At 42.0% G+C, this 27,558-nt stretch overlaps 1 protein-coding gene across 1 annotated transcript in view; it reads left to right on the top strand.

Annotated features, from left to right (window-relative positions):
• The first annotated feature begins 4,162 nt into the window (after nt 1-4,162).
• Nucleotides 4,163-27,558, top strand: part of arl8ba (ADP-ribosylation factor-like 8Ba) — a 61,822-nt gene continuing 38,426 nt past the window's right edge. The window contains exon 1 of the mRNA XM_072280625.1: nt 4,163-4,423. Within this exon, the coding sequence (XP_072136726.1) occupies nt 4,301-4,423 (123 nt within the window). The 5' untranslated portion in view covers nt 4,163-4,300. The remainder of the gene's footprint in view (nt 4,424-27,558) is intronic.

The raw sequence follows: 27,558 nt of genomic DNA, 5'->3' as shown, positions 1-27,558 counted from the left end.
TTGCGATACTGGAGGCTCATGGCAGGGAGAGTTTCTCCCTTCTACCTTCTGCATGAGATGTTGGGGCTATTGGGACTTAGAGACTTTTTTTTACCGTGCCCATGGTCTGCTCTTTATCAAATTACGGTATTGCTTTGCACTGTTGTAACTATATGTTATAATTATGTGGTTTTTGTCACTTTTAGTCTGGGTCTGTCCTGTGTTTCTGTGATATCATACTGGAGGAACATTGTATCATTTTTTAGTGTATGCATTTCTAAATGACAATAAACGAGGATTGCGTGTCCTCATAATCTAATCTAATATACAGAGGCTTTCACAACCTGTACGGCATGGCGGGCACACTATACACAGAGCCCACCCCAAGTAAAAAGAATGGAAGTAGAACCCCCCCCCCATTAACCTAATTTGTATTAACTTACTTTTAATAATGCTCACATTACAACAATTATTATTATTATTTTCTCTCTCTGTTGGATTATGTATTGCATTGAACTGCTGCTGCTAAGTTAACAAATTTCACGTCACATGCCGGTGATAATAAATCTGATTCTGAAGTCCAGCTCCTTCAGTTTCTCCACCAACGAGCAACTCACTGATGGGGTAGACATGCAGTACTTTAAGTTCTTCTTGTCTAGCAGGGTCTTGCAATTGTAAAAAAAATAACACATTTGGTTGGCCCCATAGAAACCACTGCTATCTTACTGGAAAAACACCTTCCTTTGTAACTGGATCTTGACGGAGAGACCTCAGGCAGCCCATGTGGCAGCAACATCTCCAGCTCCATAACACCGAGCACCTGTGCCCCACAGGGCTGCCCGCTCAGCCCTCTGCTCTCATACTGTTGACGTACCACTCTACTGCTCGACCCAGCTCTCCCCGCAGCATTAACTTCGCTGCTGTCATGACAGCGGTTGGTCGGCAACAATGATGAGCCGTTGCACGCAGATGAGGCAGAGTGGCGTGTGGACTGGAATGAGTACAGCAACTTGAGTCTCAACATGGACAAAACGGAAGAGGTGATTGTGGACTTCAGGAAGGTGCAGGCTGGCTGCTCCCTACTACATATCAGTGGCTGCTCCATGGAGAGAGTGAGGAGCACAATGTTTCCTGAAGTGTCATCATGGACGATCTCCCAGCACTACCTCTTTAGTCAAGAAAGCACAACGGCATCTGCACTTCCAGACAAGATTGCGGCGAGTGAGGCTCCCCATCCCCCTTCTAACTATATTCTACCGGAGCACCATTGAGTTTCCTGATCAGCTGTATCACCGTCTTTTATGGGAACTGCAAGGCACATAAATCCCTGGAAAGGATTGTGAGGACTGCTGACAAAATCGTCAGGGTCTCTCTCACCCCCTTCCCTCCTCCCCCATCCAGGACATGTGCCAGAAATGCTGCATTCACAGAGCTCTTCGCATTGTCAGGGACCCCACCCATCCCACAATCTTGTTGATCATTTCGAACAGAGCCTGGTGTTTCCCCATCCTTGGTAAATCCCCAGCCAGCAAATGGACACTTCGCAACAAGGACTGAGATTCGGCAGGGTGATAAAAAGGACACTATCATCCGAAGGCTAATGAAGATCGACAGGGGTATTGAAGGTATTAGTGACTGTAACAGCCTTTTTAATTCCTAGATAGGAGGAAGGAAGGAATTTCTTTAACCATGAGGGAGGTGAATTTGTGGAATTCATTGCTACAGACAGCAGGCTATAAAAATATATTGGGCATATTTAAGGCAGACATTGATCTGTTCTTAATTAGTAAAAGTGTCAAAGGTTACGGGGTGAAGACAGGATGGGGTTGAATAGGAAAATAAATCAACCCGACCGAATGGAGGAACAGACTCAGTGGGTCAAATGGCCTAATTCTGCTCCAATCTCTTACAGTCTTATAAAATTCTTATGAAAGCATTAGTACTTTAATTTTTGTTCCTAATCTTTACAAGTTCAAATGCTGTCTTTGTTAAACCTAAACCACATTCTGTTCCCTTTTTTAAGGCGAAAGGAAATGGATTAAACCCCAGCTATAAAGCATTGACTGGAGATGTGCTGTGGTGACCTAAAATGATGTATCCTTGTTTGTTGTGTATCCTAGCTGTGCAGACCATTGTCTGTGATTAGTCTTATTTAATGAAAATTTCTGATTGCTGCTTCTCATCAGAATATTCTGTCCTGATGAAGGGTCTTGGCCTAAAACCTCAACTGTTTATTTCCCTCCATAGATGCTGCTTGACCTGCTGAGTTCCTCCAGCAACTTAGCATGTATTGCTCAAGATTTCCATCCTGCAATCTCTATGATTGTTACTTGTATTTTAAGATCTTTGCCTTCATGTAGTTGAAGCCGTTTATATAAATCTGCAGTTACATAAGGACAGATGATTATTCATCAAAAAGGAAATACCTCCACAGCTAATTTTGTCAGAAAGTTAACAGGTCAATAATATACAATATGAATAGTCAAATAATTATTGAATAAGATCCATGAAGGGAAATAAAATGACATCAGATTCTTAATACATACATGAACATCAATTTCTTGAATTTCCAGTGATTGCCTCCCCACCACCATTCCCCATCCTATTTCCCTGTCTCATCTAATTTCTTTACCTGCCCATCACCCTCCTCTGCTGCTCCTCCCCCTTTCCTTTCCTTCATGATCTTCTGTCAGATTCCTCATCCTCTAGCCCTTTATCTCTTTCACCAATCAACTTGGAGCCAACCAGTTCATCAATCAGCTCCATGTACATGGAGCTCAGAAAAATGGAGGGCTATGGGTAAGCCTGGGTAATTTCTAAGGTAAGGGCATGTTCAGCACAGCTTTATGGGTCGAAGGGCCTGTATTGTGCTGTAGGTTTTCTGTGTTTCTACTGTCAGGCAGAAGGTAGCACAGTATAAGAATAAGGATTGTTAGGCTGGGTTATAGTTTCTTTCCCCAGGCTGTGAGAGTTCAGAACACCCTGCTACCACCTAGTACACATTATTATTGAACGTGCCAGTAGCATTATACTGTTGTATATTTAACTCTGTATTGTTATATGCACCTTATTTCACCTTGTACATCTACAGAATAATTTTTTATCTGTTAGTATTATTGTGCTAATATCATTGTATGTGCTGTATGTTATAGATGTACTGCATTTTGCATGTTGGTCCCTGAGGAATGTTGTTTTGTATGGCTGTATACATGCGTACGTTGAATGACAATAAACTTGAACTTGAGATGCAGGCGACTGATGGAGACGATGATGAAGAGAATGTGAGAAGAAAAAAGACGGGATTAAGGTCAGGCAACACACAATGTGTGTTGCTTGAATTTCCAGCATCTGCAGAATTCCTGTTGTTTGCGGGATTAAGGTCAGATTGGTATGAATGTGTGGTTGGTGTGGACTATTTCTATATTATGTCTCCATGACTCCAGTGTGAAGTGTTTGATCAGTCAGAGGACTTTCTTTCGGGTCTGTGCTTCAGCCTGCAGTGCTGGCCATTCACCAGTCCAGGCAGCATCCTCCTGTGCAATGACAGGACAATAAAGGAATGCTGCCTCATGAAGGGACTGAGGTCTTTCTACCATCGGACCCTGAGAGGTTGGATCCAATCAATAATTGATGTGTGCATTGTCCAAAGAGGCCATGAATGTTAATAGTGCCTTGTACAGTAACTGTACTAATACTACCAATATTTAGACCTTGTAACCTGTATAAGACAGACGAGACTATGAAGGTAAAGAGAGCTATGAACCATTTTTATTTGTATTTTCGTATATATATATTTTTCATAAATACATTTTAAATCAAACGGGTGTAGAGGGATCCGCCCAGCAAACTGCCTGCCTCTCTTTTGAAGTGGCAGCACTACTTGTGTATCCCTGGGGGAGAGACAGCGCAGAATAAATAGAATAAATTCCACTGGCTTGCTAGAATAAATGAATTCAGCAACCAAGGAAATGCATCCTGGACAAGAAGGATAATGTTTCTGTTTCAGTGTTTGATTTTGCAAATAAAGTATTTTTCAAATTAACCATGTTCTCCAGTCATTGAAAAAGGACTTCTCTTAGGTTGAGCGGACAACTCCTCCAGTATCCCATCAGCCATAGCAAATTTCTGTACAGTATTCTAAGGTGATTGGATCCTGGTCCTCCAGTATCCCAGCGCTCTTGGTTCCCCATCACCTGACTCGTGAACACTTCCGGTGTTGTGAGTAGCCGCTTGTCGTCGGTGTGGAGGCCCCAGCCCTCGGTCCCTGTTTCTCGGCTGCGGCCCGTTCTCCCTCCTGTTCGCCCCCCTCGCCTGACGCAGGATGTTGGCGTTTTTCAACCGGTTGCTAGACTGGATCAAGTCGTTGTTCTGGAAGGAGGAGATGGAGCTGACACTAGTAGGGTTGCAATACTCTGGCAAGACCACCTTCGTCAACGTTATCGCGGTGAGTGTCGCCGGCCAAGGCGCTCAGGCCTCCGCTTTAGCCCATTTAGATTCAGTCGTCCATTCCCTAGCCCTTCCACCCTTTCCGCAGTGCCCTCATCACATTACCTTCCACCTCAAGGCTCCTATATCCTCCTCTCCACCCTTTCTCAAAATGTCTTACCCTGCCTGGTTCAGTGTTCGCACCTCAGCGCCTCTCCGCCCTGACTCGCTGTTCGTGCCCCTGTACTGGCTCAATCTTTGTCTCTACTCCGACCCCGCCCTCTTAATCCCTACATTTTCCCCTCTGCTGGACCAAACTCAATATCTTCTTTCCCCATTTCACTAACCCTGGGTTTAAAAACTCCTTTCCCCTCCCATGCTCTCTGCTCTTCCTTAAAATCCCCTCTCTTTCTCTGGATAACACCTTCAGCTGTCTAACCCCAGCCTTTTCATTCTGTTCATTCTTCCTCTAACTCTAATCTTGACTGCATGTTTTGGAGTGCCTCCTAGTAACCAAGCCCTATTCTTGCCAGTGGATGCCCTTACCTCCACCTGCAGCTTTGTTATTCTCTCTAGTGTACGCTCCCGTTGCTTTGTTGTGCTCTCTGAATTTATTGACCCTTTATATTACGGTTTCTGCAGCTTGTGAAATGTTAATTGAGCTCGTTGTGTGGATTGTTTTGTTACTCTTCCAACCTGGGCTCAGTGTGTCATCCTCCAGTGTCTCAACCCAAGCAGCTAGTGAATTCTCAATTGGAGCCTCAAGACTTGTGTCTGAATCTGAGTTTAAAGATGTTACCCCATTTCTGTTGCGGTGAGAAACAGATTATGTGGGTGATGTGGTTATGCTTTTTCTAGCTTAAAGCTTAATACCTTGCATACGAGAGTGCCAATAAAGTAGGTATTGTAGGTTTGCTCACTAGAAATTGAAAATTCAAGACAATGTAAAACCAGGAACTGAAATCCATTTGGCAGGGAAGCCCGTTTAAAATTAACAATACATTTGGAAGGAATGGCCTTGGGAGCCCTCAAGTTGACTCTGGCTCTTTGAGGTCTCGGAGCACTAGGGTACGCATTGATAAGCTAATCTTGTGCTATGGAGCATACTCTTGGTCCTGAACTTGCAGAAAGCAATTAGGAAGAAATACTTAAGGGCACCAGGGAGGGAGAACATGCTCAGGGTTGGTTAATGTCCAGGACCAGGCGCTTGTTGGACGCATAGCTGTTTGATAAAGATTGAGCTGCAAGAGTGGCTTTGTGACATTTACTGATTGAGCACGATGTACAGAAGAACCCTGCATACATCTGTTATATTTAGCAGTGACAACAGCAGTGTCCTTACAAATGCTGACCTCATGTTGAAGATCTGACTCAATGTGAGGCATGGCATTGTCATTATCTTAAACTGGATAGATTTGGAACATATTCGACAGCAATAAGCTGAGCAGTCATGGGATCTTGTAGATCTGTAGATTACAATGCACCAGATATGCAACTTTATAGCCACATTTTGCATTCAGTGACAGCAAGCCAGAGAGATCACTGTTGGATTTAGTGGAGAATAATTTAAAAGTAGCATGGGACGAGTATTACAAAAAATCCTGTAAACCTGGTGAAGCTAAAATGTGATACAAACCAGTGAAAAGCAGGTAGCAGTAAACAATAATTATCCATGAGTTTCCCCATTCTCATGCTGACTGCTTACTGAGTGCAAGTCATCAGCTGTGTATTTCAAAATCATTTTCAATCAGCCGTTAATATCCTCCTCCAGAATCACAGAAGCTGGGTGTCAGCCGATTTCATTTCCTGAAAGCAGGGGTCCCCAGACTGGGTCCATGAACCTCTCGGTCCATGGCATATAGAAATTGTGGTAACCCCTGCCTGAAAGGGTGAGAGCAGTGGGTGCAACCAAGCCGGTTGACCTTGACAAAATCCATTTTGAAACATGCTCTGGAATTACTGTGCTTCCACTGAAGATCCTCCAGGATGTGCAAATCCAAACTGGTTAATCTCTGCCATAGCAGTTAACCAAGAAAGTGGGTGGTATCACACTGCTGTCAAGAGGTCCTTAAATTATTGCTATGGTGCTCCAGTCCTACAGTAGTAGACCAAACATGGGTCAAAGCTGAATATGAGAGTTGATTATAATTTCCTTGGCTATTGAAATAGCGTTTACTGGAAAACATTCCCCGGCTGCAGGGGTCCATGGCATGAAAAAGGTTTGGAACCCCTGCTCTAGTATCAATAGGATGTGGATGTGTGTGGGCATGTGGCCAAGTGGTTAAGGCATTGGACTAGCGACCTGAAGGTCGTGAGTTCGAGCCCCAGCTGAGGCAGCGTGTTGTGTCCTTGAGCAAGGCACTTCATCACACATTGCTCTGCGACGACACTGATGCCAAGCTGTATGGGTCCTAATGCCCTTCCCTTGGACAACATTGGTGTTGTGGAGAGGGGAGACTTGCAGCATGGGCAACTGCTGGTCTTCCATACAACCTCGCCCAGGCCTGCGCCCTGGAGAGTGAAGACTTTCCAGGCGCAGATCCATTGTCTCGCAAGACTAACGGATGTCCGCTAATACCCTCAGTCTGGCCCCAGGATGTGACAGAAGGAATTCTAAGGGACAATGTTCCGGCTCAGCCGGCTTCAGCTGCTCCATCCATGTTTTATTTTTGATATTAATGGAAATATTGACTTTGATATACATTTTGATTTTCAACAGTTCATGATGATGCAGTCCTATAGGTCAATGCAAGAAGACGTGAGATCTTCAGACATATGTGACTATGTGCCAAATACCATTCATGCCACACAGAAATGCTATGAAATTGCTGTCCACATTAAGACAGTGTGTAGTTGTTCAACGGCATTAACATCACCTCGTCTTCCACCAACTGCATCTACTAACTTGAAGCTGTCTGGAGCAGTGATGTATGCACAAGTATTTACAGAACGCTGCAGAGACTGAGTGTCCTCACTTCCTGAGTCTGTTTAACCTTACCGTTTTTTGTAGAACTTAAGTCGAGAATGAAGTGGAATGCTGCCTATCTGATTAAGTGCAGCTCCAAGAAGTTCAACAATAAGTAGTCAGCTCATTTGGTGCCGCATCCACTACCTTAAACATTAATTTCCTTGGTTGCCAGCATTTAGCACAATGTATGCTGTTTACAACATGCAGTTCAGCAATTGCAAGGCTCCTTTAGCAGCATTCTGAATCCTATAACCTGTACTGAACAACGGGACCAGGGCAGCAGAAGTTAAGGAGGGAGCTCTCTCAGGTGCTGTTCTCCCACCTGCCACATTAACAAGGAAGTTTTAGTGTTCATTCATTGGTGGGACTAAATGCTAGAAGTTCTATTCAGACTCCTGTGGGCAATAAATTCTGGCCTAGTCAAGGCTACATGCAGTAAATGAATTTAAAAAAAAGTCATATTAACAAGATCGTGGCAGAACATTTGAAAACTCCACGTACAGCGTACCATTTGATATCCAAAGCGCCACCGATCTTGAGTTGTAAAATACTGCTGTGAAAATCTGCAGCTCTCCCTAGCGATAACAGCCAAGTCAAGAGATTCCCAGCCCTCTGAATAATGTTCTTGTAGCTTCAGCTGGTACTGGTTACCTTCATATTTGGAGAATGTGATTCTTCTGGAATTTCAAGCTGCCCTAAAGTATCTAGGCAGGTATCTTATTGGGGTTCTAAGAATTTGATAAGTTTTAGTTAAGATTTTGGCATAGTTCATTGAAGTGAGCAATGCATAAGTTGACTGTGGAACAGCAAAGAAATACTCTTGACTTACTGGATTAATGACGTTAAATGTTAAATTTCATTCTTTATTTTCTAAACAAAACCATAATTGTATGTAATGGTAAATTCAGGCAATTAAATTTCCTACATTTAAAAAAAAAATTAGAACTGTTTCTGCAGCAGTTTCAATCTGTATGATGACAGTTGGAATCTGTACTGGGTTATGTAACATGGGGAAACAGATATGTTGTCATCTTTGTATCCTTCCAACTACCAAATACACTAGCTATTTGCAGCTGACTTCAAGCATTGCTTTCCGTTGTGTAATAGGAAAACAGAACTCTTCCCAGGCATCTTGCATTGCAGACACTTCAAATGTGTGCTCAGTCCCATTGTCCTTCTCCTCCCAATTTCCTCAGAACCTCTGTCTAAACTGGCACTTTACAGTTTTTCTTCACATAATTCCATCTGTATGCTAGAATTTTTTTTTTGCTTTACCCATTGATGTAGGCAACATCAAGCACTTCTATCCTTTCAAGCCATCTAACTGTGTGGTGAGTAAGTAGAGCAATGGAGGAAAAAAATGGGTGCATAATTAACATCTCTATCTTTATGTTCCTTTATCTTCTGGCTGCCATTTGCCAAATGTTATCCCCTATTTAAACTAATTTATTTTTAACCAATGTTGCTGAAGAAAACTACTTTGAGTCACCAGCGTAAGTGAGGTGAGGTTTGCATCTTAGTGGTTTTGTTCTGCCCCATGTAATAATTATGTACTGGTCTCTTAGGTGATTTTTGCAGTGCAGATTTCACTGGGAAGAATTTTGGTTGAATATCTTACTCGTGTTAATGTTTGATATTTTAGGACCAGCCAAGCCACCTTAGGCTGTTCATTTTGTGAAATATCAAATGGATTTAGCGGAGCCCAAGGTTAATGCTAGGCTCTTCTGTTTAATTTCTAGTGCAATTAATCATAAATCAATTTTTTTAAAAGTTGCAGAATTCCAAGTTCAACTTGGATTCAGTGCAAATCAGTTGCCATGATGTATTGTACCAAATTAAAATTCCAGAAGCCCACCCCACCCACCATTGATCATCTGATTAATTTGAGGTGGCTCTTTCAGGTGATTTTTTTTTTGGGTGTAAGTTTTTAAAATAATGTGTATTTAAGCAAACTGTGACAATTAGTTTGTTCACTGAGTTCTGTAAACGGATGATTCTTAGATGATTGACTAAACACATTAAATTAAACCTATAGATGTATAAATGGAATTTATACCAAATTAGCTTGAAGTTTTTAAAAAAAATCATTTGAATAGTGCAATTGTGCTTAAACTTCAGTTTCCATTATTTCATTTGTATGAAGCTTGATCTTTGATCAAAATTTGAATTGTCCATAGTGCTGTTTATGGGGCACTAGTAGAATTGCCCTATTTTAATGTTGTCTAAATGGTGACTAATCAATTGAATCCCTGTTCTACAACATAGTTTCATGCCAGAACACAGCCTTTATTAGCTTCAGGATGTGCTGTTGTAATATTCTTCTGCTGGCCTTCCATCTATCACCTACCATACACATCTTTTTTAGGACTGACTCGTTCTGACTTGCGTTTTGCTGTTCCATCCAGTACCCTTCATTTGAATTTGCTAAAACCATGGCATGGCCTAGCCCCTTATCTCTGTAACCATACTGAACCGGTTGAACCTTCGAAGTTTACTTATCTGGATGTTTTTTGTTCTACATTAATAATTTTAAACATTTTGCCTTTGGTCATCCTTTCAATTTTTTTGGTGCTAAATTCTAGGAGTTTGTCTAAGTTATCTCACGTTCATTTTAAAACGCTGCCTGCAACTTTAAGCAACCTATTGGTCAAATGCTTTAAATACTCCAAATATGATTGCAGCTGACCATTTAAAATGTTTTGATTTCTTAATCCCCTATACCAAAACTTGTAATCCTCTGCATATGGAAGCTTGTTCGGCTAATTAGTGAAAACCTTTACTCCTGGAGAAATCAAGTGAAGAGGGACAGTTAGAACCAGGTCACTTTAAAGTGACTCAGGTATCACTTTGGGCGTCTAGCTCAACATTTCTTCCTTTCAAAGCATTGTGAATGTTGTAACAGTTGAAACTGTCATGACTGAGGCTTTTTTGAATATAAGAATAACCAGGACTACAGCCTAGAGTGCTTAACTAGACTTGTGATCAATGAAAAAGTAAAATGAATATTGGAGGCTGAGTGTAATGTTCTGTTCCTACTTTCCAGAATGATAATACTGCCACTCTGAAGTAAGAGCAAAAAATATTTAGCACATCTGATAATATCTATCGAGATCAATGTCTCAGATCGGCCTCCTTTCATTGCAACCTGATCTGAGTGCTACCAGCAATTTTTGTCTTGTGCCTGTTCATATTTCCTTTTGCGATGTGGCAGCTCTTCCAGAATATTCTGCTTGACCATTGCCAGAGTATGTGTCCAATAAACAGCGTGTTGTCAGCAGTGAGACTGAGCCATTATCAGCAAAACTTGGCCACTGGTTGAAGTATAGAATTGAAGTAGAAAGATGAGCTTGCAGTTTGTGATGTACGTCCAAAGAAACCATGAGAATAAACGTGAAGGTTCCCTGATACCTCAGTAAAGTGTGAGCCATACCAAGTGGCTGGTTTCTACTGTACTGGGTATTTTTGACCAAGAAACTGGAAAATCAAGTTGGGTTTCTTGTTGCTGAATGTAAAGATTGGCAGGACAATTTATAAGGAGGGTTGGATAATTTGAAGGATTAAGTGCAGCTTTTATATTGACAGGTAGGGTTATTGTAAATGTACTTCAATACTTAGTTTATTAATCTGGGTCTGAAATGGTATAGATTTGTGTATTTGAAAGGTAGAAATAATGGGTGTAGAAAGATTGTATACAAATCAGTTTTAAAAATGGCAAAGGCTTATGGAATAATAGATTAAATACAATGGACAGAAGGCTTTCCTGCAGTAATACAAACTCCTTGTGGAATAACTGGAATACTTCCTTCTGGGCCCTGTTGTTTAGGATGCTTGAGTCTTGGTTTAACTGCATTACAGATTCACCCAAAAAAAACACAATGGGTAGCATAAACATGAGATTCTGCAAGTGCTTGGAATCCAGAGCAGCACACCCAAAATGCTGGAGGAACTCAGGTTATGCGGGACCTATAGAGATAAATAAACAGTCAACATTTTGGGCCGAGACCCTTCTTCAGGATTGGAAAAGAAGGAGAAAGATGCTGGAATAAAAAGGTGGGGGAGGGGAAGGAGGCCCAGCTAGAAGGTGATGGGTGAATCCGGGTGGGTGGGAAATGGGCTGGAGAAGGAGGAATATGATAAGAGTGGATCATGAGTGGAAGGGAAGGAGGAGGGGAATTGGGGGGAGGTGATAGGCAGGTGAGGGGAAGAGGTAACAGGCCAAGTGGGGAATAGAAGGGGGGGGCGGGTGGAGAGACATTTTACCGGAAGGTGAAATTGATGTCAGTGCATCAGGTTAGAGGCTACCTAGATGGAATATGGAGTGTTGTTCCTTGACCTTGAGAGTGGCCACATCATGGCAAAGGAGGAGGCCATAGACTGACATGCCAGAACAGGAATGAGGATAGCAATTAAAATGATTGGCCACCAGGAAGTTCTGCTTTTGGCAGACGGAGCAGAGGTGCTTGACAAAGCAGTTCCCCAATTTATGTGGGCTCACCTGTACAGTAAGCTGCATTGGGAGCATCAGATACGACAAACGACCCCAACAGATTCATAGGTGAAGTGTTGCCTCACCTGGAAGGATTATTTGGAGCCTTGAATGGAGGTAAGAGAGGAGGCAAATGGGCAGTTGTAGCATTTGTGTTGCATGCAGGGATATGTGCAAGCCGCATCTTTTATGAACCTACCGATTCCTATGGTTACCTTGGCTATACTTCATCCTACCTTGTCTCCTGTAAAAATGCTATTTTTTCTCAGTTCCTTCATCTCCACTGCATCTGTTCACAGGCTGAAGCTTCCCTTTCTAGGGCATCAGAGATATCATCCTTCAAAGAATGGTGCTGCCCTCCCTCTTCCATTGATGCTGCCCTCACTCTATTTCCTGGTCATCTGCACTCACCGCATCTTCCTGCCGCCATAACAGTGTCCTCATCTACCACCCCATGAGCATCCACATCCAGCACATTATTTTCTGCAACTTCTGCCATCTTCAATGCAACAATCGCTCGTTCCGTGATTCCATTGTGCGTTTGTCCCTCCTCACCAATCTCCCTCCTGTCATATGGATATTATCTCTTCTCCAATTTTTCCATTTCTCCAATTATGGCCACTATTCCATATCTTAGTAGCATGATAAATTTCTAAATTTCTGGGTTATGTTCTGAACGGTTCAGTGAAGCCCTGCGTTCTTGCATGGGAAGATGAGATGGAAAGATGCACTGAGGCAGAAACTAAGATGAAACGAAAATGTTTTCCACCCTGGTCGACTGAAATTGGTTAAGTCCGAGAAGCATTTTGGAAATTTTAGTCCCATTGACTATCGTATCTACCCAGATTTCTAATTTGCCCATTGACAGCTGTAAATAGCTTCTACTATGGTGTGAATAATACTTTATGAAAATTAGATCAGAACTATTGGTGTCCTTATGAATTTCATTACATTTCAGATAGATTTCAACTACAAGTTGGAAAAAGCCAATGATAAATTTTACTATTGGAGATTGATTGAAAAAGCTAAATTTTGGGGTTACACAGATAATATAATTCCTAAATAGACATTGTTACATAGATAGACAAACCTTTAATTATTGCTTTGTATTCAGTCAAATGACGGTATCATCAAAAGGCAGAGGAAAAAAAATCCCTATTTAGCCCTAAACAATTTTCAAGATTTAAAAAAAGTATTACAGTAAAACTGCCTTTACACCCACGCATTGACAGTGCTCACTCTCGTAATATTAATGTGATCCTTTGGTTCACTCTAAAGGTGGACATTTCTGATGACACAAGTTATTCAGACAAACTACTATCTGAGGATCGCACATTTTTTAAGGCTTGTAGAGGAAATGACTCTTGGAGTTATTTGATAATTTAATCTATATTGATCTCAAGATAGAAACGCAAGTTCAGTTTTAGGGAACAATTTATGATGGATACCACATAGAATGTTCTAGAAGGACTTGATATTCATCAGCAATGGCCAGAAAAAAAAGTTCATTCAAACTGAAAGGATATTTCTCTATGCTTTCCGGGAGTAACTGAAATGATACAATCGGATGAGTGAGGCATCTTCTTTCATGAGTTTCTTTTGCAGACTGGCGCTAAGCCTCTGACTGGCTTAATGCTGTAGCTCACACAGTAGCTAAGACCTATCCAGCTGTTGTATATTTAGCTTCTGCGGCATCAGACAGAGTTCCCGGGTGGATTGGAGCTACTTTAAATTGGTTTGAAGATTTTTGCTTTGCAGTTTTCCAATGGACAATTCTCCTAGCCATTGGAATTAATTGTTCTTGTACCTGCTTTGTTGGGATGTTGAAGCCTGTGAGGATGGAAGCTTGGTGACTTCTGCCTTTTGTATAACAGCTCCACTCCTAAGATTTAGTTAACTCCATACTTGACCTGTGCTAATATGGGTTGTCTCTTGTATCTTTGCTTTGCTATACACTGCCTCATACTTGCCTTTTATCTATTCCTCTGATTCATTCTCAATCCCAGAAGAGTGAAGAGCAGGGACTGACCTGATCATGTTATCATTGCTCTTATCCTTTTCCTAGTCCTGATCACTAACCTTGCATATGGGTATGCATGTTTCTTGCCTCATCTTGAGCGGGGTTGGGATGTCTTGTGAATAATTGTTCGAATAATACAATCCAAAGATGAGTCAACAAACATTTTTTCTTACATATTTGAATATTAAATATTTACTTCATAAAATGGTAAAATTTTTCTTCCCCTCTTCTTCTATTCCCCACTCTGATCTCTTACCTCTTCCCCTCAACTGCCTATCAATGTTTTATGGACTTACTACGTAAAAGACTTTGAGTATAAAAACAGTCTTCACTACTTCTACCTCCTGCAACAGCTTCAGAATATTTGGCTTGTGTAAATGCTTTGCAAGCAAAGAGTTTGGAAAAACAATTTTGTGTAAAACATTTAAGATGTTGGATTACTCAAAAGACATAAAGGAGAAGTGAGAAATAAGCTACCACCTACCCCTGCTTCTCTACTTAAGCCCTTGCAGCTGTGAGCCATCTTGTTCCCCAGTTACAATGAATTAGCAACCTTGACTTTGCTGACCATTTTAAAATAGTTAAAAACAAACAAGAATTAAATAGCTTCAACATGTATTTAAAATTAAATAACTTTATTCTTTTTCCTAGAATTCACAAAAAACAAGTTTATCATTCTTTAATAATGTGTTTTTAAAGTAAGATTTTGAAAGTTGTCACTTTGCAACATTTCAAGGTATGAGCAGAAAACTGAATCAGTAAAATATCAGCTGGGAAGGTATTATTGACACTTTAAGGAAATTAGTTTTTTTTTATTGCAATTCTATCAAATCTAGCCTCAGACTACAAGCAGGGTTTAAGTAAATCCTCAAAGGAAGCATTGATAGACAAAGTTAAGCGTAAAGAATGTTTAGATGTGGAAGAAGAAACCATCCCCAGAATTCCCCCCACCTAACGAAAAGTATCCACAACTGTTTAAAACCAGAGATTTGTACACTTGTGTAACTATTTTCATTAAAAGTTGGGCAATCACCGGTGTAGCACACAATGTGATACAAATCAAAAGGGATAAATAGAAGCCCATGAAAGACAAAATTACACTCCCTTTTAGAAAGAATCATGATAGAAACTTTTCATACAAAGTTTTTTTGTGACAACAACATACTAGGTTACTGGGTTGAATAAGAATAATTTTTCCCCAGATATTATTTTAAAAAATTGCTTCAGAAATCTGTATTGACAAGGCATTCACTTTTAATTCAACTAACAAAAATCAATGCTGCTCTGGAATAATGTGATGGATCAATGATTTTTAAGCTGAATTATTCAATGCAGACTTTGATTATCCATTTGACTCTTCATTTTATGACATTTTTCAGCTGGTTGAACTCCATGCAATAGATGAGGATGTTGGTTCATAAACCAAGTAAAGGAAAATACCATCCAACATCTATCAGTAGCTGTTTTTCAAAAATATTTAAGAAAACAACCTGACAAGCAGATTAAATTCCCAAATGAAAGTTGTTAAAAAGGAAAATTTCTAAGGTTACAAGGAAGGAGAACAAAGATTAACCAGCAATTCACAAGCCATCACTCAGCCTGAAAACCTGGCATTGCTAATAAGGCAATTGCCCTTATGAAGGTGGTTGGGAGTCACTGTATAGTTCCAAGGATGATATGAGAAACTCTGAGCTCTGCATTCTTGGTATAGGCAAAGGTTATTAATCAACATCTGTGACAATTTTCCATTGCACATAGCATAGCTCCAGCAACAGGATTATTAATCCTCTGATGTTTATGAACAATTTTTACTAGGGCTTCTTGTGATGTTTCACTCAGTCAAACGTTGCATTGCAATCGAAGGCCAGGTTGTTAATCCATGTTTGGCTGTGATGAGGTCTAGTGAAAGTGTCCCTGGCTAAACCAAAAATTGGGTAATGGCGAGCAAGTTATGTTGAGTGTCACTTAACAGCACAGTCAGGAGTACAATTTGTCACTTTGCTAATAATTCAGTAGATGGACCAAATGGTCTACTATAATTCTGACATCTTTGAAAACTGATTTAATCTGAAAAAGGATCTAGTGCTTTCCTGGCATATATGACAAATAACCTTCTCAGGCTTCTAGCCAGGTACAGGTATTGATTATAACCAACGTTTCGATGACAAACTCTGCCACCCTTCATCAGAGATTACGCCTGGGCGTGTCTAGTCTGATGGTATTTATACCTCTGTAGTCCATCCCTCCTGATTAGTTAGTCCTTAAAAAAACTGTTCAGCAATAGTCTCCTGTCCCAATTAAGCAACATAGTGTCCCAAATAGACAAAGGGAATCCTAGAAATTTTGTCGATTAGATTTTAAGAGTTGTCCCAAATAAGTGGCTGTCCCAATTTATTGATGGCCCAATTAACCAGAATCCACTATGCAAGTAACTTATTGGTCCTACTTATTGCATTGTAGGAGTACCACATACAAAATATATGCCTAAATGCAAATAACAAACATATTCAAGTAGCTGTACCTTGTGACAATAATGCTTTGTGAACCTTGGAGTCTTGAGAAAACAATCTTTTCTGAAGAAGTTTGAACAGAATAGATGAAAAGGTTGTCAGGAGAATAGCATTCCTCAGGTTGTAACTATTCTTTCTCCTCATGGTAAGTCTTTTACATTTGTATAATATAACACAGAATTCAGTTACATAGATGGTTTTAAAAATCAAAAGTGTAAACTATGATAGTATAATGAACAATCCATATAATGAATTAATGAACAACACAATTAAAAGTGTGTTATATAAAATCTTAAAAACTATATTTTGGTTTAAATGAAGAAATATTTCCATAGGTGGTAAGGTCAATATTATGAGACCATAGGTTCAAATATCTAATGCAAGATCTAGGTGGTTAGAGGTTGAGCAGTAAACTATGATCTCAAACTCTGAGATTCAGTAATCTCTTATAGAAAGAAAAGTTTATTCATCTTAGAAGTAAAATTTCTAAGGCTGTGGGTGAGAAAGCAGTAGTGTGATACTACACTGATTCTATCTTGTTTCTAAAGATGATAGTCTAACCGTAAAAGCTAGAGAAAGGCAGCTGCACTGTCAATTAGAGGAAATACTTAGTAATTTCTAAGTGTAGACCCTTCAGTTTCTCAGTTTTGCTGTAAGGTAATATAAACTTATTTCAGTTTTGCAACTTCCCTATGTAACAGACTTGAACTTTTGGTCTCTACTGTTAGCCCTCATTGGTATTGGAGGCCAGTCATCAGTAAGTCAAACGCAGGATTCTATTTTGCAACTTAAGCCCATCACCTTATTGGGATCTAGGCTGCTGTCAGCTTGCCAGGGTCCTCTGTTGGTGGGCTGTAATCATTGCAAGAAGTCGTTGGTTGGAGCGGATGATCAAGGTTTAAAAAGAGCTCCAGGCTTTTTAGAACCTTTTGGCTGGCTGCAATCGTAAGGATCTCATAGGCACACAGTAGTGGTCAATAAAAAGAAGTAAGGTGTAAGTGGACCGGACAGTTTTTGAGTGGTCAGGCTTTGGCTCAAAAGGCTGGGGCGAGAACAGGTGCAGGCTAGACCTCAGACTTAGAGAAGTTAGAGGGTAGGCAGCATTGTAGTTCAGGCAGTGGAATCCTCCTCCTGTGAGGTGTGGGATTTCAGGGAACCCAACAGACTCCCTGATGACTACAGGATGTGCATCCAACTGTAGCTCCTGACTGACAAGGTCAGGGAGCTGGAGCTGATGTACTCTGGATCATCCAGAGGCTGAAAACCTCATTGACTTTTACTGAGGTGGTCACACCCAGAATGCAGGCTTCAGATGATAGATGGGTGACCACCAGCAGAAGTGAGGGGAGTATGCAGGGTTTGCTTGGTGGCCATTTCTGTCAGCAATAAGCCATGCCTTGGGTTATCCCCCACCCAGAGGTATCCAATCAGGGCACAGCAGCAGCAGCCAGGCCAGTGCCACTGTGTCCAGCTCTGAGGCTCAGCAAGAAAGGGTAAAGTCAGGCAGAGCGATAGTTAGGAGGATGGAGATGAGATTCTGTGACCATGAAAGAGATGGCAGGATGGTGTGGTGCCTTCCAGGTGCTCGGGCCCAGGAGGTCTCAGAGTGGCTGCAGAAGATTCTCATGAGGGAGTGTGAGCTGCCAGAGGTCGTGGTGCACATTGGCACCAATGACATAGGTAGAAAAGGGGAAGAGGTCCTGTGCAGTGAGTACAGGAAGTTGGGGAAGAGGCTGAAGAGCAGAACCTCCAAGGTAGTAATCTGTGGATTACTCCCAGCGCCATGTGCTGGTCAGGGCAGGAAGAGGATGATGGTGCAGGTAAATGAGTGGCTGAGGAAGTGGTCAGTGGTGTATCAGGTATGGCAGGTATAGCGCGTGCCCTGGGCGCCACTGAGCAGTTTCTATTTAAGTCAGACAAGCCATCCTCGGAGAGTGAAAAAAGAATTTTCTTCAGATGTATGATCTGTCTTTGATTATCATGAGTCAGAAGCACTAGGATGGCCTTATTTCAGAGCATTGTGTAAGAAGACCATGAAACATTTCTTCACGAAGAAGGAAAGTGGAGCTGAAGGACGGAAGAGACGAAAGTTGGAGGTGGAGGAAGCCAAGAAGTTGAATAAGTTCTTTGTGCCCTACTTTGAAAAACCCAGAACAAGTAGTTTGACACGTTCCATGGAGTCGCCTGCACCTGCTACAAGTTTGTTAGAGTCCGAAGGTGGATCAAGTACAAATGCGTCACAAGCCGAGAAGAAAGTCAAGTCAGATAAATCCGAGTATGACGAGATTAAGAGTGAGGCTGCCACAGAGAAAGTGGACATGACAGGAGGGGAAGACGATGGTGGTGGTGGTGATGTTGAGTTTATTGATGAGATTTTACCTGACAAGATTGAACCTGACGACACTGAACCTAGTGAACTGGATGGTGTCAAAGAGCCTCAAACTGTCATACCAGAAGTGATTGAACAGCATGACATTGGACTTCTGAAGTTCGACAAGGATACTGGAAAAGAAATTCTGCCTGATGCGTTAAGAACAGAAATACTAAAGCTGGGTTTGAAGTATTTCCAGAACAGTGAGGAGCCTTTCCTACCAGCAAATAACTGCTCAATGAACAAAACTCGGTTCAAGAGGAAATTGGGAAATGGTTGTGGTGAGGAAGTGACTGGCTCCTGGTTGGTCTATTCCCCTTCTTAAAAAGTCTGCATTTTGTATCTGTTGTCTTCTCTATTCCCGGTCAGACCATCAATCCTCATTGGAGCAGGAAAGTGGATTCAACCGGTGGAAAGCACCTGAAAGGATTAGTGTTCATGAAAATGCCAAGAATCATTGGGAATGCTTCACACAAGTGGAAAGAAATGGGAAGAAACTTAGCTGGAAACAGAGGAGTTATTGACGCGGTATTTCAGTCACGGATTGAGAAGGAAAAGCAGAAGCTGCGTGATAACTTGACGAGAATCCTTCACTGCATAAAATTCCGTGCGACCCAGAACCTGGCATTGCAAGGACACAGGAAGTCACTTCAGCTAGATAATGACTCCAATGTGGGAAATTTCCCTGGCTTACTGAAACTACTGGCCATCTTCAACCCTATCATAAAAGAACACCTCACTCATTTGAAAAGTCATCCTGGATCCACGTTTATCTTTCACCGGGTGTCCAGAACGAATTCATCCACATGGTGGCATCCACTGTTCGCCGGAGTTTACTGAGAAGCGTTCGTAAAGCCAAGTACTATGGTCTCATGTTCGACTCGACTGCTGATCAGGCACTCTGTGAGCAGATGTCAGAAGTAGTGAGGTACATGGAAGTTGATTTTGAGAGGAAAACAGTCTGTGTTAGAGAGTCCTTTCTTGGTTTTATCCAGATAAGGTAGAAGGATGCTGAGAGCTTGGTTGAAGACATCTTGAAACAGCTAGAGAAGGGCAAAATGGAGCTACAAGATTGCCGGTCACAGTGCAATGACAACGCTGATGTGATGGCTGAACACAGAAGTGGTGTTTATCAAAGATTAAGTGAGAAAAACAACCTAGCAGTGTTTGTGAATTGTGACAATCACTCACTCAACTTGGTGGGTGTACATGCAGCCAAGCAGGATACAATGATGGTCACGTTTTTTGGAACCATCAAAGCTCTCTATGTGGTTTTCTCTTGTTCAACACAGCGCTGGGAAAAACTCAAAAACGCCGTGCCTATGGTTGTTAAGTCGGAATCCGAAACCAGGTGGAGTGCAAGGACAGAAGCAGTGAAGCCCGTCAACAAGTACCTTGAGGAGATACTTCAAGTTCTCCAGGACATGATAAACAATGAAAAGGAGACCAGTGAAACAAAAAGTGACGCAAGGCAGCTGTACAACCACGTGTTGAGTTACAATTTTCTGATTTTGCTAGAATTTTGGAACAAAATATTCATTTGCATTGACCATATTCAAAAGAGGCTGCAGGATCCTAGCATGAACTTCCACGATGCTGCCCTGGATTTGAAAGCCCTCCAAGATCAACTTTATGATGAAAGAGAAGTGTTGGTCAGTGAGTCATTCGAAGAAGGAGTCTGTCTCTGTCAAGAATGGAATATTGAAGTTGAAAGACGTCAGAGACGAAAGAAACAAATGGCTGATGAGAACTCGAGACGCTGGGTTAACAGCTAAGGAGGAAATGGAAAGAGTCATGAAGGGAACACTCGACCATCTTCACAGAGAAATGGACGAAAGGTTTGCTCGTTTGCACGACACTGACACCAAGTTTGCGTTCCTTCTCGATGTCGAGGGACTGTGTTATGGCGCCGACAGTAACGACCTAAAGAAGAAGTGTGAAAATTTGGGGGAATTGTTGTGACAAGAATACACATAGATAAGATGTTAGCTGTCCTGTGTGATCAGCAGTTGGTCTGCCACCTGTCTTCAGGAGAGAGAGAGAGAGAGAGAGAGATAAGGAAAACAATGGAGCAGCATTTGGAGATGTGTAATGAAGGGGAAGGAGAGCTGTCAAGAGCGGCTCCCCCTTTGAACCCTGAACTGTTTGAAGTGATGGACAGGCGATACCCCAGCAGGGGGATAAAAAGGGACAGGTTCGCTAAGGCGACACACACGACACCCGAGGTAACGAGACCCTGGAAGCGGTGCGCCTCTCACAAGTCGGTGGGAAGCTTTTGGACAGCTGATCGCGGGATCAAGCCTTAGACGCTCAGGGTGGAAAGGTACGATCAGCGGGAACCTGGTGTGTGTCCGCCCTTGCCTGGGTGCCAGGTTCACTGCAGAGGATCGACCGCATCTGAAGGAGGGGTCACGGTCGGTGACCTCAGGTGACATCACAAAGGACTCGCCCGAAGGCTGCCTGCGCAGGTCTGTGTGTGGAAGCCGTTTTAAATATTCATTCGTTTTCGTTCTCTCTCTCCTCCCCCCCACTGTCCATCGCCATGGCAACGATTACTGCGAACTGAACTGAACTTTGCGTCACTTTGAAACTGATCATTTACCCCTAGACAACGATAGAGCTTGATTGATCCTGTTATCTTAATTCTGTGTACATGTGTGTTTATCATTGCTGAACTGTTGCGTTTGTTATCCTTTTGATTAGAAGTACGGTATTGCTTGTTTCTGTAATAAAAACTGTCTTAGTTCTAGTAATCCAGATGCCAACTGAGTGATCCATTTCTGCTGGTTTGGCAACCCAGTTACGGGTACGTAACATTGTACAGCTCTGACGTTGATGGACAGTAGATATATGAAGAAATTTTGGATTGCAGGATGTTGCTATCAAGGCGGGTCAACATGAAGATATCAAGACCTGAAGAGCTTCGTGAATTTATTGTTCAGTATGGAGATGAGAGCATTTTCCCCAATCTTCGCATTGCTATTCAGATAATGCTAACCATCACAGTTTCCATCGCCAGCTGTGAGAGATCATTCAGAAAGTTAAAGCTAATGCTTTCATATTTGAGAGCCTCCATGGGTCAAGGCAGACTCTGTGATCTTGCTCTGCTGAGTGTAGAAAGAGAAGAAACTGAAAAAAACTGACTTTGATCACATCATAGACCAATTTGCATCAGTGAAAGCAAGGAAGGTGCAGTTAGAATTTTCATGTAGTGCCATAATTAATTAAAAGATTAATGAGCTTGACTTTATTTTTGAGCTGATATTATGGTAAAGTTATCTAAAAGATGGGTGTCAGATGTTTGGACAGGGGTGCAATTTCAGTGCTTGCCATATGCGCTATTTTCTGTAGATAGGCCCCTGGAAATGGTACGGGGGTAAGGATTCTAATTTCTGGATCCTTGGGATCTCTTTTGGGGAAGGTATGACCTGTACAAAAAGAATGGATTGTACTTGAACTTGATGGAGACTGATATCCTAGTGGGCATGTTTGCGAGCACTGTTGGGGATGGTTTAAACTAATTTGGTAGGAAAATGGGAACTGGAGTGATAAGGCTGAGGATGGAGCAGTTGATATACAAGTCAATCTGGTGTTCAGTGAGGAAGGACAGGCAGATGATAGGGCAAAATTGCAGTCAGTGGGATGAGTTGAAATGTAACATAGGGGCATAATCGAAAAGGGTGATGAATAAAGGACTGAAGGTGTTATACTTGAATGCATGCAGGAGAAGGAGTAAGGTAGATGAACAAATGAGAAAATCTGCAGATGCTGCAAATTTGAGCAACGCACATAAAATGCTGGAGGAACTCAGAAGGCCAGGCAGCATCTATGGAAAGAAGTACAGTCGAGATTTCAGGCCGAAACCCTGACTTGGAGTATTTATGAGCAGTTTTGGGTCCCTTATCTAAGAAAGGATATGATGGCATTGAAGAGGATCCAGTGGAGGATCACAAGAATTATTCTGGGAATGGTTAATGTATGAGGAGATTTTGGCTCTGGGACTGTACTTGCTGGAGTTTAGAAGAATGAGGATGGGATCTCATTGATCTCATATTTTTAAAGGCCTAGAGTGGGTATGGAGAGGATGTTTTCTGTAGTGGGTGAGTCTATGACCAGAGGATACAGCTTTAGCAAAGAGGGACATCCATTTAGAACAGATAAAGGAATTTCTTTAGCCAGGCAGTGGTGAATTTGTGGAATTAATTGCCATGGATGGCTGTGGAGGCCAAATCATTCAGTGTATTTAAAGCAGAGGTTGGTAGATTCTTGCTTAGGGTGTCAAAGGTTACGAGGAGAAGTCAGTAGGATGGGGTTGAAAGGGATAATAAATCCACCATGATAGAATGGTGGAGCTGACTCGATGGGCTGAATGGCCTAATTCTGCTTCTATATTATGGACTTGTGGTCTTTAAGTTGTTCCTAGGTGTAGCCGATCATATATCCTTCCCTACTCACGGATGGGATGTTTGAAGGGATGGGGTTGCTAGTCCCATGCCCAATTCTTCTCCTTTCACAGCCGAGCTTGGGACAGTCTATGGCAGAGTTTTTCTATTTCACTAAAGAGGTAAAAAAGTACTTGATGTATAGCCCTTGTACATACTTTTACAGGTTTGGATCAAGTATGTATAAATTAACTATTCAAAATGCATTATTTAAATATAAAACATTTGATTTCTTACATTCTCGGAACAATTTACAGTGGCTAACTGACCCCCACACGTTTGAGATGCTGGAAGGGGTCTAGAACACCACGAGGAAACCCACGTGTTTATAGAGACAGCAGACAGCACTGGAGGTCAGGATTGAATCTAGGTCTTTAGCACTGAGGCACCAGCTCTAGCTTAGACTTTTGCAATAAGTTTTCATATCCATTTAATGCATTGCATTTGACTTTCAGACAAGTTTTGTCTGTGGGCTCAGTTCATTGTGCAGCATCAAGTAATACCACTGCTGGGTTTCTACCCTGAGTTCAGTATACTTTGTGCCCTCAAGCATGGCTTTTATTTATACCAAATATGTATAGGCATTATATTATAAACTGTGATTGTGGATGTGGACCAGGTTGGAGGAATTAGTGGATTCTGTCCCGTTTAAGGCGTTTGTTTGGAGAGCTAAGGAAAACTACTTTTGCAGAATAATTGACTTTCAGGTAGCGCAACATTATATAACTCCATTCTATGACAAAAGAAAGACTTACATTGATAGGGTATATTTTGCAACTTCAGGCATTCTAAAACGTTTTGTGGATCACTGAAATGTAGGGAGTGCAGTTACCACACAAGCAAAGCGAAACTAGCTCATTTAGTGGTATAATGATGAGACAGTGCATTAATGTTGGTTGAGCCATGCATTCACAAAGATCCTGGTACACTAATTTATTTGTGACAGTCTTACCTGCGGTATATATACTAATTCCACTTGCCTCTATTAATTCACGTATTCTGCTCTCACTCCATCCTCCCGCCACCCCACTAGGAATAGGGTTCCCCTGGTCCTCACCTACCACCCCACCAGCCTCCGGGTCCAACATATTATTCTCCGTAACTTCCGCCACCTCCAACGGGATCCCACCACTAAGCACATCTTTCCCTCCCCCCCCCCCCCTGCATTCCGCAGGGATCGCTCCCTACACAACTCCCTTGTCCATTCGTCCCCCCCATCCCTCCCCACTGATCTCCCTCCTGGCACTTATCCGTGTAAGCGGAACAAGTGCTACACATGCCCTTACACTTACTCCCTTACCACCATCCAGGGCCCCAAACAGTCCTTCCAGGTGAGGCAACACTTCACCTGTGAGTCGACTGGGGTGATATACTGTGTCCAGTGCTCCCGATGTGGCCTTTTATATATTGGCGAGACCCGACGCAGACTGGGAGACCGCTTTGCTGAACATCTACGCTCTGTCCGCCAGAGAAAGCAGGATCTCCCAGTGGCCACACATTTTAATTCCACATCCCATTCCCATTCTGACATGTCTATCCACGGCCTCCTCTACTGTAAAGATGAAGCCACACTCAGGTTGGAGGAACAGCACCTTATATTCCGTCTGGGTAGCCTCCAACCTGATGGCATGAACATCGACTTCTCTAACTTCCACTAATGCCCCACCTCCCCCTCGTACCCCATCTGTTACTCATTTTTATGCACACATTCTTTCTCTCACTCTCCTTTTTCTCCCTCTGTCCCTCTGAATATACCTCTTGCCCATCCTCTGGGTCCCCCCCCCCTTGTCTTTCTTCCCGGACCTCCTGTCCCATGATCCTCTCGTATCCCCTTTTGCCAATCACCTGTCCAGCTCTTGGCTCCATCCCTCCTCCTCCTGTCTTCTCCTATCATTTTGGATCTCCCCCTCCCCCTCCCACTTTCAAATCCCTTACTCACTCTTCCTTCAGTTAGTCCTGACGAAGGGTCTCGGCCTGAAACGTCGACTGCACCTCTTCCTACAGATGCTGCCTGGCCTGCGGCATTCACCAGCAACTTTGATGTGTGTTGCTTGAATTTCCAGCATCTGCAGAATTCCTGTTGTTTGCCTCTATTAATTCCATTTTCCTCTGTGCCTTGTTCATTTAGGTTCCTTTTCCTGCCTCCACCACCATCTTTGAGAACTTATTCAGTTCCCAATCACCTTTCTAAGATTCTATGTCCTTTAAACCTCCTGTCTCTCACCTCAAACTATACTCATTAGTCCTGGACACCCTTATCATGGGAAATAGATTCTATACCTCCCTTTTATATACCTATATCATGTCAACTTGAAGACTTCTTTGCTCTGCAAAGGAAACAGACCCAATCCATTCAACCTCCAGAGAGCACGTTATTTAACTGCCAGCCATTTAAACTTCTGCTACGAAGTTACAGATTGGATTTTTTCTGCTTGGAAATTAAATTCTGTCAGAAATTAAGAATGAAGATCTTTCTCCAGAAACTTCAATAAAAATTGCAATGTACAGCCAAGCAAATTTGCAGTTGACATTATTTTGTATTTTTCAATAATAATATAATTTTTTTAACAAGATAAAAGATTTTAATCATAGCATTGCGTGTCAAGACATGACTGGTTTGTGAGAGGTTACTATAGAGAGCCTCATCCCTTGGAACCTCTTATCTATATACTACTAAAACTCTCATGCTCTGTCTGTTTGTGACCTCCAGTTAGCAAACGGTGCATTACAGTGGAACTTATTTTGGCTGAATTGAATTAAAATGTGCTAACTTACAGAATGCAGGAAAAGTCAGGGTTATATATTCGTATAAGATTGCTTATTCGCCAAAAATAAACAGGCTGGCTTTCACTCAAGAGACGACCTGACATCATGGAAATTGGGACGTGACAGCCCGACGCATGTGCATGGCCAGCCTCAACAGTGACACCTACCGGAGCAAAAGGGCAGGGCAGCTCTATTTCGAGGGGTCACATTCTGCTAAGCACCATCAGCATGTGCATAGATTGGGACAGATCAAACTGAGACCCATCAATAAGAGGTAATTAAATCTTATTGTAATGACGTACTTTGAGACACCCGTAAAACTCTTTGCTGCAGTCAAAGGACAGCGGTGATATAACATGTCCATTTAGGAGAGCACCAACCACATCATCAAGAATAATCAGCATCCTTTGGTGTTAGTGCTTCGTATCTTCTATCCAGCATTAGGATAAAAAAAGTGGTCAGCCTAATTATGCCGCGTGGAAGGGGAAGGGGGACATTATGTTCAAGAGATGACACCAAATGTCGATGGGAAGTGGTAAGGAGAGGGAGAGAGCAAGAATCAGATGAGGCCAGGGCCACATGACTCCAGGATCAAAGAGTCAGGACAAAAAAAGATGAGAGAAGAAGAGACAGAGGAGGAGAGGCATGCATGTCTCCAGGATCAGAGACAGACAACAAACAGCAGAAGAGATGGAGAGACGGGAGGTGAAAGGATTGCACATCTCCAGAATGACAACGAGAGGCACAAGGGTGGCAGGTAAACCAGAAATGATGCCATCAAAAGTGTCCTTTGTTAAATGAGGAGCAGCTATATTTGCTTTGTTACGCATCGTTCTTCTTTAATAAACTGAGGTTTTCTACTTCAGTTTCCAAAGCAAAGCGATACCAATAGCATTCAGGAAAATTTAATGTTCATTCTGGTCACATCAGACTGCACTACCCTTCTCTCAAAGGGTGCCCCAATCTAGTTTTGGTTACGAAAAAGCTCTGATACTCCACAATCATATTATTTTGTTTTTTTTAAATCTAGATGGTTCAACATCTGCCCTAGCAGTTCATGTTTTCCATGCACCCTTGAACACTCAGGATTCACTGAAAAATATATTTAATATTTAGTAAAGTGTAAAACTTAAATATCCAGTGGTCTGGAAAATCCACCAGTTTACCACCACCAAAGTCCCCAGAATGTTGGATTATAGAAGTTGTATAGATTTCATTGTTTGGAAATTCCACCACTCTTTTGAGGAAGTACATTCCAGCTCATTAGAATCATTGTGCCATTTTGTCTCCTTTTGTTCAAGCTTCCCTCAACTGTACTCCAAAGGGAAAATTCCACCCTCCTAAGTGTCTTTACTGTAGCCCATGCTGTCCTAGAAGAAGCATTAAAGCTTGATTATATTTTCCATGTATCTGCCTGACCACCTGTGTCTTTTAGGCATTGTCTTGTTTAACTGATTTGTGTGGCAATGCTACCAAGTGAACATGCTCCTTTCTCTGACAGGAGTATACACCATGAATCACTAACGTTTAGTAAGTGTTATGTTCCATATTGCACTGTTACAACTAAATTTGGTTGTGATTCTTGAAAGGT

Source organism: Mobula birostris, chromosome 16 (genome assembly GCF_030028105.1).
Source record: "Mobula birostris isolate sMobBir1 chromosome 16, sMobBir1.hap1, whole genome shotgun sequence".
In the NCBI taxonomy this organism is placed as follows: Eukaryota; Metazoa; Chordata; class Chondrichthyes; order Myliobatiformes; family Myliobatidae; genus Mobula; species Mobula birostris.
The sequence above is the reverse complement of the archived record's forward strand: the minus strand, read 5'-3'. Positions and strand labels throughout refer to the sequence as shown.